Source organism: Dermacentor silvarum, chromosome 9, assembly GCF_013339745.2.
Source record: "Dermacentor silvarum isolate Dsil-2018 chromosome 9, BIME_Dsil_1.4, whole genome shotgun sequence".
In the NCBI taxonomy this organism is placed as follows: domain Eukaryota; kingdom Metazoa; phylum Arthropoda; class Arachnida; order Ixodida; family Ixodidae; genus Dermacentor; species Dermacentor silvarum.
The window spans coordinates 158359102-158370157 of record NC_051162.1 but is presented as its reverse complement, the minus strand read 5'-3'; the positions used below and the strand labels follow the sequence as shown (position 1 = coordinate 158370157).

At 47.1% G+C, this 11056-nt stretch overlaps 1 protein-coding gene across 1 annotated transcript in view; it reads left to right on the top strand.

The window, feature by feature from the left end:
- Positions 1-8276, top strand: part of LOC119464573 (uncharacterized) — a 47231-nt gene extending 38955 nt beyond the window's left edge. The window contains exons 5-6 of the mRNA XM_049656117.1: positions 4472-4813; positions 7350-8276. Of these exons, the coding sequence (XP_049512074.1) occupies positions 4472-4813; positions 7350-7462 (455 nt within the window). The 3' untranslated portion in view covers positions 7463-8276. The remainder of the gene's footprint in view (positions 1-4471; positions 4814-7349) is intronic.
- The last annotated feature ends 2780 nt before the right edge of the window (positions 8277-11056 follow it).

The following is an 11056-nucleotide window of genomic DNA, read 5'->3' as shown; positions in this document are numbered from 1 at the left end:
TATATATATAAATATATATATATATATATATATATATATATATGCAGATTTTCAGCATGGAGTTGATATCTGTCGGCACAGTGAGACTTGCTGAAAATATTAAAAATTTCGGCCAGTTCTAGCACTGCTTTTTGTTTTTTAATGATGGTAAAGATGTAAGAAATGAGAAGAGAATCATTTTTCAGCAGATAGCTCATTAGTTGATGACATCAGAGCTTTGTACTTGTACCATTCATTGCTGATGCGTCATTCGGCAAACCACCGAATATTAACGCCACGGTATATCCGGGGCCCGTAGTCGAATAAATAGGAGTGCGTACTTGCCTGACACAGTGGTCCATCTAATCTCCTTCCGCCTCTAGCTTTGTGGAGCAGAACACAGATATGGCGTCGAAATATAGCACGAACACTATAAGGAGACAACATTCTATGTCAAGGTCGAGAAAGTCAAAGGGGCAAAAAAAAAAATCCAGACTTTTACGTGCCGAAACACCGATTGGATACGAGGCACGCGGTTCTGAGAGACTCGGGGTTTATTTTGAATATTTGGAATTCCTTATCGTACACCGAATGCACAGTACACGATCGTTATTACATTGCGTCCCCATAGGAGTGCGACCACCGCGTCGTGGATTGAACCCGCGACCTTATGGATGTGAAGCGCAAGCGTTTCTATCACCAGTAGCAGCAGCAGCCTATATTTATGTCCACTTTAGGCCGAAGGCCTCTCCCTGCGATCTCCAATTGCCCCTGTCATGCGCTAGCTGATTTATCACTTTATCACCCCACCTACTTTTCTGACATCCTCGACTGCGTTTCCCTTCTCTTGGTATCCATTCTGTAACTATAATGATCCACTGGTTATCCATCCTACACATTACATGGCCTGCCGAGCTCCATTTTTTTTTTCTCTTTATGTCAGGTAGAATATCGGCTATCCCCCTTTTGCTCTCTGATCTACACCGCTCTGTTCCTGTCTTTTAACATTAGGCCTAACATTTTTTGCTCCATCGCTCTTTGTGCAGCCCTTAACTTGTTCTCGAGCTTCTTTGTTACCTTCCAAGTTTCTGCCCCATACGCTAGCACCGGTAGAATGCAATGATTGTACACTTTTCTTTTCAACGACAGTGGTAAGCTCCCAGTCAAGATTTGGCAATGCCTGCCGTATGCACTCCAACCCAATTTTATTCTTCTGTAAATTTCTTTCTCATGATCAGGGTCCCCTGTGAGTAATTGACCTAGATAAACGGACTGCTTTACAGACTCTAGAGGCTGACTGGTGATCCTGAATTCTTGTTCCCTTGCCAGGCTATTGAACATTATGTTTGTCATCTGCATATTAATCTTCAACCCAATTCTTACACTTTCTCGATTAAGGTCCTCAATCATTTGTTGTAATTCGTCTCCATTGTTGCTGAACAGGACAATGTCATATGCAAACCGAAGGTTGCTGACATATTCGCCGTTCATCCTCACTCCTAAGCCTTCGCAGTCTGAGAGTTTGAATACTTCTAAGCATGCAGTGAATAGCATTGCCGCTTTCTTGAACGGTTTTATTGTGGAGAACCAATGTAGCTGTGGAATCCTCTAGATATTTGCCAAGATATTCACGTATGCCTCCTTTACTCCTTGATTATGCAATGCCTCTATGACTGCTGGTATCTCTACTGAGTCAAATGACTTTTCATAATCTATGAAAGTCATATAGAGAGGTTGATTGTACTCCGTAGATTTCTCGATTACCTGGTTAATGACATGGATATGATCCATCGTAGAATATTCTTTCCTGAAGCCAGCCTGTTCTCTTGGTTGACTGAAGACAAATGTTGCCCTGATTCTATTGGAATTAAGTTATCTTGGTGAATATTTTATACAATACTGAAAGCAAGCTAATGGGCCTGCTATTCTTCAATTATTAACGTCTCCCTTCTTATGGATTAGTATAATGTTGGCGTTCTTCCAGCTCTCTGCTACACTTGAAGTCGTGAGTCATTGCGTATAAAGGGCCGCAAGGTTTTCAAGCATATCTCCTCCATCTTTGATTAAATCGACTGTTATTCCATCTTCTCCAGCAGCGTTTCCCCTGGTCATATCTTGCAAGACCCTTCTAACTTCATCGCTAGTTATAGGAGGAGCCTCTGTATCCTGTTCATCACTACGAATGAAAGTAGCTTGGCTGCTCTGGGAACTCTACATTTCAGTATAGAATTCTTCCGCTGCTTTTACTGTGTCATCGAAATTGCTGACGATATTACCCTGCTTATCTTTCAGTGCATAAATTTTGCCTTGTCCTATGCCAAGTTTTCTTCTCACTGATTTCATGCTGTCTCTATATTTTACTGCTTCCTCAATCTTTTTTGCGTTATAACTTCGAATATCTCTTACTTTCTTCTTGTTATTCAGTTTTGACAGTTCTATAGCTGGCGACAACCGAAGATTTACAAGGTTATGTGTACACTGTCCAACGAAATTTGCATAGATGACAAGAAAATTTATTCACCGGTACGCACGCGTACAACTGTGGTATGAACGTGGAGTACAATATAACATATCGCACATGCAATACAGTATACTTGATATAAACAAAACAGATGAGCAAACAAAATAGCAAATGATGTCTGCTTGACACTGGCTTTGTCACTACCACATCAAAAACATTATTGTCAACCGCCAATTCATGAATGACGCTCCAGCCGACCAGATTCGCTTATTTTCCTGACGGCAAGCGGTTTCGCGTGCTTGAAACAACAATTTATCCGTACAGATTAGTCATTGTGTAACTGGTTTCAGGGTGAAACCTGAACGTCTAGGCATATTTTGCAGTGCATCCTGATGTCATTGCTCAGCCAAACGTAATATTTTAGCTTGAAAGAACGCGATTATTTTCTAATTATCCTAGCATTTGCATTAGCCAGCCAAAGTCATTAAGCTGTCAGCAGACTCCAGCTGGTTCAGATCTCTTTCTGATGTTAGGAGCACGTGCACTACGTTTTTGTGGGTGGAGCTTCCTTGTAATACTTAGGTTGTCATTGACTATAGAATTCTTGAAAGTAGTCCCACCGCGACAAAGGTCAGAGCCGTGTGGAGATCACTTTCAAGAGGCGGTGCGCGCGACATCCCTCAGCCACGCAAAGTACGCAGTTCCCGGCAGAGTAGAAGCCGCCCACTCTCCCTCCCGCGCTGCCTTTCCGCTTTCCTCCTTTCGCGTGGGAGATTGTGTCTCCAGTTGCCCTTGCGCTCGGTCGCCACATACGCATTTGGGGCCGCAGTTAACGTCGCCTCCCTTCCCTCCCTCCCATCCCCCCACTGCCTTTCGCACGACGGAAGACGTAGCGTTTGCTCTCTGCCGTGCGTTCGCTCTCAGTGAAAGCGCGCGAGGGACGCCCCCTTTCAATCGCGCATACAGCATATGGCGTGCGGCGACGATTTTATCGCCGTTGGCCTTTATACGGAACCTCACGGCGTCGACGACTACGACGACTGCAGAAACACGCTTGGAGTGTCCATATAATTGCTATCGCAGTAATAAAAGCCATTGTTGATAGTAGTGTATATGTCTTGTGTATACCGTGTGCCTTTGTTGGTCCTCGTGTGTATTTGCACTTGACATTCTTTAATAAAAAAATGGTTACTTTGCCACCGGTGGTAGGCGAACCACACTCGCGACGTTTATGATGCTCCACCCTTAGAGGTATACAGCGATGGTTGTTCCCCGCCTGATTTCTTGGATATTTTCATGCATGCAAGCGTAACCTAGCCCTAGAAATGTTAACCAGCGACGCTCGCACAGTCGTCATCAATATGAAAAGGAACACCTATTTTTTTTTCAAACGCCCGTAAGGGCTACCCACATGCCCTACATAAAAATAGTGTTCAGTTGTAGAAAACGTTAATCAGGAAAGCTTATTGGTAAGTATCAAGTTCCTAGATTTGAACCCATGTATAACGAGTTATCGTAGTTCTTTTAAAAAAATCGCTGTTCCCTGCCATATGTATGGTCACTATACACCCGGCCACAAAAGTTTACAGACCACGGGGCCACGGAAATGTAGGGCATTAGGCAAAATAATAAAAGAGCTTGGTGGCGCACCCACCACCCCGTTTAAAAGGGGACGCTCATAGCTTCCATCCATCCATTCCATCCCTGCGGCACCGGACATGAGGGTAAAAAAGAAGCAAAAAGCTCGCCTTCGTAAGCAGCGTTTCCCACAAGCGTTTTAATCTTTGAAAGATGGAGAGATCAGAAGGAGGAGGAGGCGGGAGGAAGGCAGGCATGTTAACAGAAGAGCGTCTAGTTGGTTACGCTACGCTGGTTCGGGAAAAGGGGGAACGGAAAGATCGGAATGAGAAAGAGAGCGGTCGGCGACCTAGTATAACAATGGACGAAGTGCATCACGAACTGACGGCAGTTATATGAAAGAGATTTTGAACGAGTGTTCTCTAATCAGCGCCTTTCTCTCCGTCTCCGCAGCGCAACCCGGTTGCCTGCAGCACCACGGCGGTTGCAGGGGCTCCTTCCGGAGCTTCGCGTTCACCGAGGAGGCGCTGCACTTCGTGCGCGCCCTCAACTACGCCGTGTGCATCGCGCGCCCCAGCTGGCTGCAGGCCATATCGCTCAAGATTCGCACCGTGTCTCGGTACTCGCCGACCGAGGCGACCCGCAGCGGTGGCAACGGTAACATCAACAGTGGCGGCGCTGCTGCTCAGGAGTGCCGGAGCAACTTCATCCAGCTGCCGCCGGGATACGACAGCCGGCGCGGCCTGGCCGCGCCCGTCAGGATCTGTGGCGGAAACCAAACGGTCGTGCTACACAGTGAGTAGCTGCGAAATTTTGTAAGTGTCTTGTGTACCGCGTGCTTCTGCGGGGGAGTATCTGAGATTAAATATCTGAGGAAAGTGTACAGTCATTGCATTCTACCGGTGCTAACATATGGGGCAGAAACTTGGAGATCAACAAAGAAGCTCGAGAACAAGTTAAGGACCGCACAAAGAGCGATGGAACGAAAAACGTTAGGCCTAACGTTAAGAGAGAGGAAGAGAGCGGTGTGGATCAGAGAGCAAATGGGGATAGCCGATATTCTAATTGACATTAAGATGGCAAAATGGAGCTGGGCAGACCATGTAATGCGTAGGATGGATAACCAGTGGACCATTAGAGTTACAGAATGGATACCAAGAGAAGGAAAGCGCAGTCGAGAACGGCAGAAAAACTAGGTGGGGTGATGAAGTCAGGAAATTGGCAGGCGCAAGCTGGAATCAGCTAGCGCAAGACAGGGGCAATTGGAGATCGCATGGAGAGGCCTTCGTCCTGCAGTGGACATAAATATAGGGCTGATGGTGATGATCTCAGATTAATTATGAATAGTGGTAGGCAAATTTAGAGTTACAACGAGGCCGTGCTGGAGAGGTTGGTAACATTACGCCTCCGGCTACTGTAGTATCTGCAGAGCCGGTGCCCTCTTCCACTTGGTACTTTCGAGGGCCCATTGTTGTATCTGCTAGTGGAGGCCTACGCGAAACGGACAACGCGCACACCCGTACTGACGAGTGGAGTAAGGAGAGGAGGCGCCTAGCCACGTAGCGGTGGGCTAGCGGGACTCCGCGCATGCGCGTGGAGCAAGGAGGGGCCGTGCTAACAGAGGCCAGAGAGCGGGCGTATGGAGGTGCGCACGCATCGGCGACAAGCTCTGTGACCTTGGAACTAGCGTTTGACCTTGGCTCCGACTATAGACGATGTTAGGAAGAGTTGCGCAAACAAAAAAGACGAACACCCGAAAGAAACCAAGTAGACGACGCACGAAGTAGAGACGCTCTTTCCGTCTACTTCTTTCTTTTTTTTCCTTTGTTCTTCCTTTTGTTTGCGCAACTCTTCCTAACATAGCCGTGCACCGACTCGTACAGCAAGAAGTTCTACTAAACTACGCGACTATAGGCAAAAAAAAAAGGCCACTGAACTCGCACACAACTTCCCACGGCAATGAGCTCAAAGCTACAGGCGCAGACCTTTTGCACATGTGTTGGAACACCAAGTAGTTTGGCGGATTTTCACAGGGCTTTCGCTTTCTCGAGACAGATACTGAATCAGCGTAGCTTGCACGTGCAGCAATTTCGCATTCGCCCGAACACGGAACTTAAAACCAGAAAAATAAGTCAAGTTTAATATTCACCGGTGTAGTTTGTCTTATTTTGACTGCTGTAAATAAGATGTTCGTTTTCTCTTCCCCAGCTAAGCCTAACGAGGATGAAATGTGAAAGGCTCACGTAAAGGCTTCCATTCACTGTCAAATAAATATTGTGAAGGGCTTATATAAATTAAATTTTAGACAATGAAATATATATAAACGAGCGGTTTGTAAGCGGAGGCATGGGGGTCCATGAAAGACGGAAAAAAGAAAAGAAGGGTGGCGACGCCGCCTTGAAGTTTCCGTATTAGCTCTTTGTGACGTCATGGATATGAGTTATACATTGTGTTCTAAAAGAGCGAAAGACTGAACTTAGCAAGTTTCAAGAACAATTACTGGGCCACAACGGCCCAATACACAAAAGTAGTTCGAAATCCATCACGTCACACTGACGTCTGTGGTGTCGGTGCGAACTTTAACAGAATTGACCGTTGTTATCCCTGATTATGATCACCATGTTGCTACATTAACGAAAAAAAAAATCATTTTTAAAGAACTCTTTATAACTGTAAGCTGTTTTGGTGTCTTTATCCAGTGTCCGTTTAAAGAATCTGCTTTTCGAGCCAATAGCTTTCTTTGGATTTTTCCAACGTTGTTCTTGCGGCAAGCGGCGGACTTTCTCCGCTGTAGAATGAAAAGAGGGCAACGCCGTAAGGAGGGGGAGAGGGCTGCCACGGAGGCGGAGCCAGTGGAAAAAAATTGTAGGTCACTGGGGGAGAGGCAAAGGCGCCGTCGGTCTCCGGACTTTGCTGATAGGTCGGAGAGGAGCTGGCGTCACGCCAGAGGTAAAGCTCCTTCATCGATAGTTCTGCAGAAGTTGTGCCCCATTGTTTAGCTGCGATGAATGTGGCAGAAAAAGGAACAAAAGTCGGAAAAGCGGCTGGAGGCTCGGCCGCCATAACCGCCGATAAACGAGAAGAAACGAAATCGATGCAAGGCTTACCAACGGTGTTCCGACACAATGACGACAACGGAAGGGTTAAACATTGAACCAAATATTTCTCTACAGATAATTCAGTGGATTCAGAAAGCTGTTCGCTCACTTTAACAATCATATTCGCTGGTATCTGCATAATGTTTCAGCTGACGATGTGTTTTGTGGATGCCTTTGATGCCTATAAACAGTTTTCAAAGACGCGCTGACGAGTCTTCTCCCCCCTTTTTCAGTGTCGGTCCAAGGCCCCCTTGTCTTTTACATCGTCAGCAGCGGCAGCTCCGACCAACGGACCCAGTTTCGGGTGGACTACAGCCTGTACCCTTGCTCCGACACCTCGACATGAACGATTCTCTCAAGCCCTGCTCAATCTTATCACGTCATAGATTCAACATATACCACCCACTCGCAGATAAATTTGCGTTATATCTGCGTCAAACACCGATACAACTGACATGGAAGCACAGCTAGAACTTCGGTGATAGTGACGTGTGGTGGCAAATGCAATCCTAGCACACCTCTGGCGGCGTCGCTGGTGCTCAAAAAAAGCATTGCGACGCTTAAGAGGGTAGACGTCACGATCACGGGCTTTATTTGCCGCACCTTACGTCATCTATTGCGACATCCTTCAGACGTGGTGACAAATTGCGCGTGGCAGATTTGTTCCAGTGCGAAAATCATTAGTTTCGCTCTTCTCAGCATCCAGCAGCAAATGTTAACTCTCCGAGTATTAATCTGTCATGTTGCTGCCAGCTTCACGAGCGCACTAACTGTGAACTGGACTCGAAGAAACCACTGCATATGTACATTCGCGTCAGGGACTACTTTCATTTATAGCTTTCAGCGGCATTGAGCATACAACCAAACGGATGGAAACGGACGAAGCACTTGTCACCTAACAACAAGTGTTGTTTTCTGTCACCTCCTTGTCACTCTTCAGATTTTGCGGTAACGCGCTGGCACGCCGATCAGTTATTACTTAATACCCTGTTTCCCTAAAACTCCTTCATCGAGGAGGGTCGATGGAATACCGTGCCCAATACAACTCGAGTGAAAAACGATATTGGGGATTACTTAAGGTGCTGCTTTCATGGGGAGCATCATTTTAGTGGTGAACATCGCATGGAGATTCATAATAAAATGTGAGTGTTGCTCAAAAATATTTCCCGGCACAGTTTTAAGTCGTACGTTGCCTGCCTACCTAACCTTAATCACCTTAACCGACAACTAGATATAACGGAAACTCTTGAAAAGAGATGTCAAGCAAGCGAACAGCTGGAGGCCCGTGGTGACCCACGCGTCATGCCTACAACCCGAATGCGTGAACTTCTACAAGGACAAGACAAATAATGACTGGCGCGCACAGCGCTGATTCGCAACTAAAATATTCATCATCGCTACACGCTATGTAAGTATCGGAGCAGTTAAACCTACTAAGAAAAAAGCGGAGAAAATAGATGAATGACATGGCGAGGAGTAATCTATTAGCGGTATAGGTTAAAATAGAAGGTATGATATACGACGAATGGTGGGCCAAAATAACGAATGATAGATTAACCCAAGGCCTGTCGAGAAGGGTCCGGTGTGGTAAGCATGCCAATAAACTCGCATGACTTTAACCCTCCCCCCCCCCCCCCCCAGAAAAAAAGCAGTAGTTAATAGCGTAAGATGTATAAAAAATGCGTAGCAAAGCGGCACCTGGGAAGGCCATGATCTTGTTCGCCCGGAGAGGAAATTTCTTTCTATTTATGCGATAGCGAAACTCGAGGTACACTCACCCTAAAGTTTCTAGAGCATAATCTTAGTCGTACAGCAGCTGCACAGTACAAAAGTTGTACAGAAACTGCAGAGCTTACATTTGAACTCAGGCGCAACAGCCCAGAGGGAAGATAGCAATTATAAAAAAAGCGCAGTGTCGCCCGAAAGGTGAAGCATCAATTGCGACAGCAAATTAGCACAGAGCCATACTAATGTAAGAATGGTACTTTTATCGCCCGTATCGACTTGTAAACATTCGCTGGCTAACTAAATTAACAGGCATAGTGTCAGCGCGCACAGCAAACAAGAGCACATCACACTCGATAACCGCGGACACTCGCTGTCAAAACGCTGGCGTGAGGAAACGCGGCAGCAGCAGCGAGCGCAGTGACCTTCGTGCTGTTGTCTATCGCTTCAACGCAAACTGGGCGCCGAGAACACACAGCACGCACAAAGCTACGAGCCGCCGACGCACGTGTTATAGACTGTGCCCCTAACGCAGATCGCTCTCAAGATACGGCCGCGCGACCGCGCGCAGCCGCCACATACGCAGTTGCAGCCTGAGAAAAATGCCGCCCCCTTCCCTCCACTCCCCCCGACGCATCACAACGTTGGGTGCCTCACGCGCGGCGAAAGATGGCGCACTTCCTGCCCTCTTTCTTCCCTATCACGCGGACGAGATTGATTTGCGCTCATCGGCTTCCCTCGCACGCTTTCACTCGTACACACACAGCGTCGAGTGCGCGGTGACGGTGTTATCGCTCTTGGACCTTATACGGAACCTCGTGGCGACGACGACGGCAACGGCAGAAATTCGCCTTCAGTGTCCATATAATTTCTATCGCAATGAAAGTGGAGACACATAATGCGTCAAGCCAACGCCGTGACGAAATACGCGGATAATAGCCTAATTGACGCTCTTCCATCGTGGCAGCTTGCATAAATGGCAGGACCGCGGATTGAAGACAAAGGAAGCGTCTGCAAAGGCAGTGTCGCCGTTAGCACAGTTACCGGCCCGAATGACAAAATTGGAGTAGCTGTACTTCGCCAAAAAAGGCCAGCACGTCAAAACCCTGTCGTTAGCTTGGCGAGATTCGTTCACTGCGCTGCAGTACGATCGAAAATCATACTTCGCATGCTAACGCAAGCGTAATTTGCGGTGTCTTAAATTGAAACACGTCTTCACGTTCAGAGTTCTATTCTTTCTCATGTACGGCTCCCAAGTTCTAAAGCGAAGTTTTCTTCGCTTTAGAACTTGGGAGCCGTGGTTTCGCCTGGGTCGGTTGGTCGCTCAGTCGTTGGTCGGGTTCTCGATGTAGGATTGTCCTAGGCACGCGGCAGACCGCGAACGCTTCATGAACCAAATACCTGCAGATATCTAGCCAGCCACGTTGGACTATTGGATTCGATCTCGCGAAATGTTTCCCAATCGTTTCCGAACCTTATCGAATTCGTCGACGATGGATACGGACTAGGCTATTGTCTCCTGGGGAACCGCCCACGAAGACACGAGCAACCAAGGTCCCCGTAGGGGGCAACCACCACACGCACCTCTAATTCTTAAGGCAGTCGGGGTTTTTGTTTTAAAAAAGACGTTACAAATGAAATCACAGAGTTGACGCATCGTCACTGAAAAAAAAAAGAAAAAAGAAAAGCTCGTTTAGCGGCGTTTTAATGCGACCGATACTTACATCACATATGGCGTCAATAAATATTTCAGTTGACAGTCAGCGCTGAATACGTGTGCCATTGTGTGTTGCGTCACGTCCTTGCGCATGTTCCTCCACTCATCGATCCCTTCATCTAGACTCACGATTGTAGGGAGCCTACATGCAAGCGCTGTTTTATACGAAAGTGGATGGCAGCACCACCTTTCGGCAAAGGTGGTCGCTGTGCTTCAGTGGCACTCCACGGTAAGTCTTGAGAATCGTAGTGTCTCCTGCAGTCAAGGGGAGGCACTGTGCTCAACCGACACCTCCTAGATAGCGGTGTAGCGATAGTGTAACCCAAATTTCCATTGCCAAGCCCAGCATGACGAAAGCGGTGACGTCAAAATCACCGCGGCATTTGCCGCGGTGATTTTGACTCGCACGTGCACGTACGCGTACGAATTTCCACGTGCGTTGATATAACCTTTGTGCTAACCATGTGGTAGACACCGCGGTAGATCAATATGTTAACG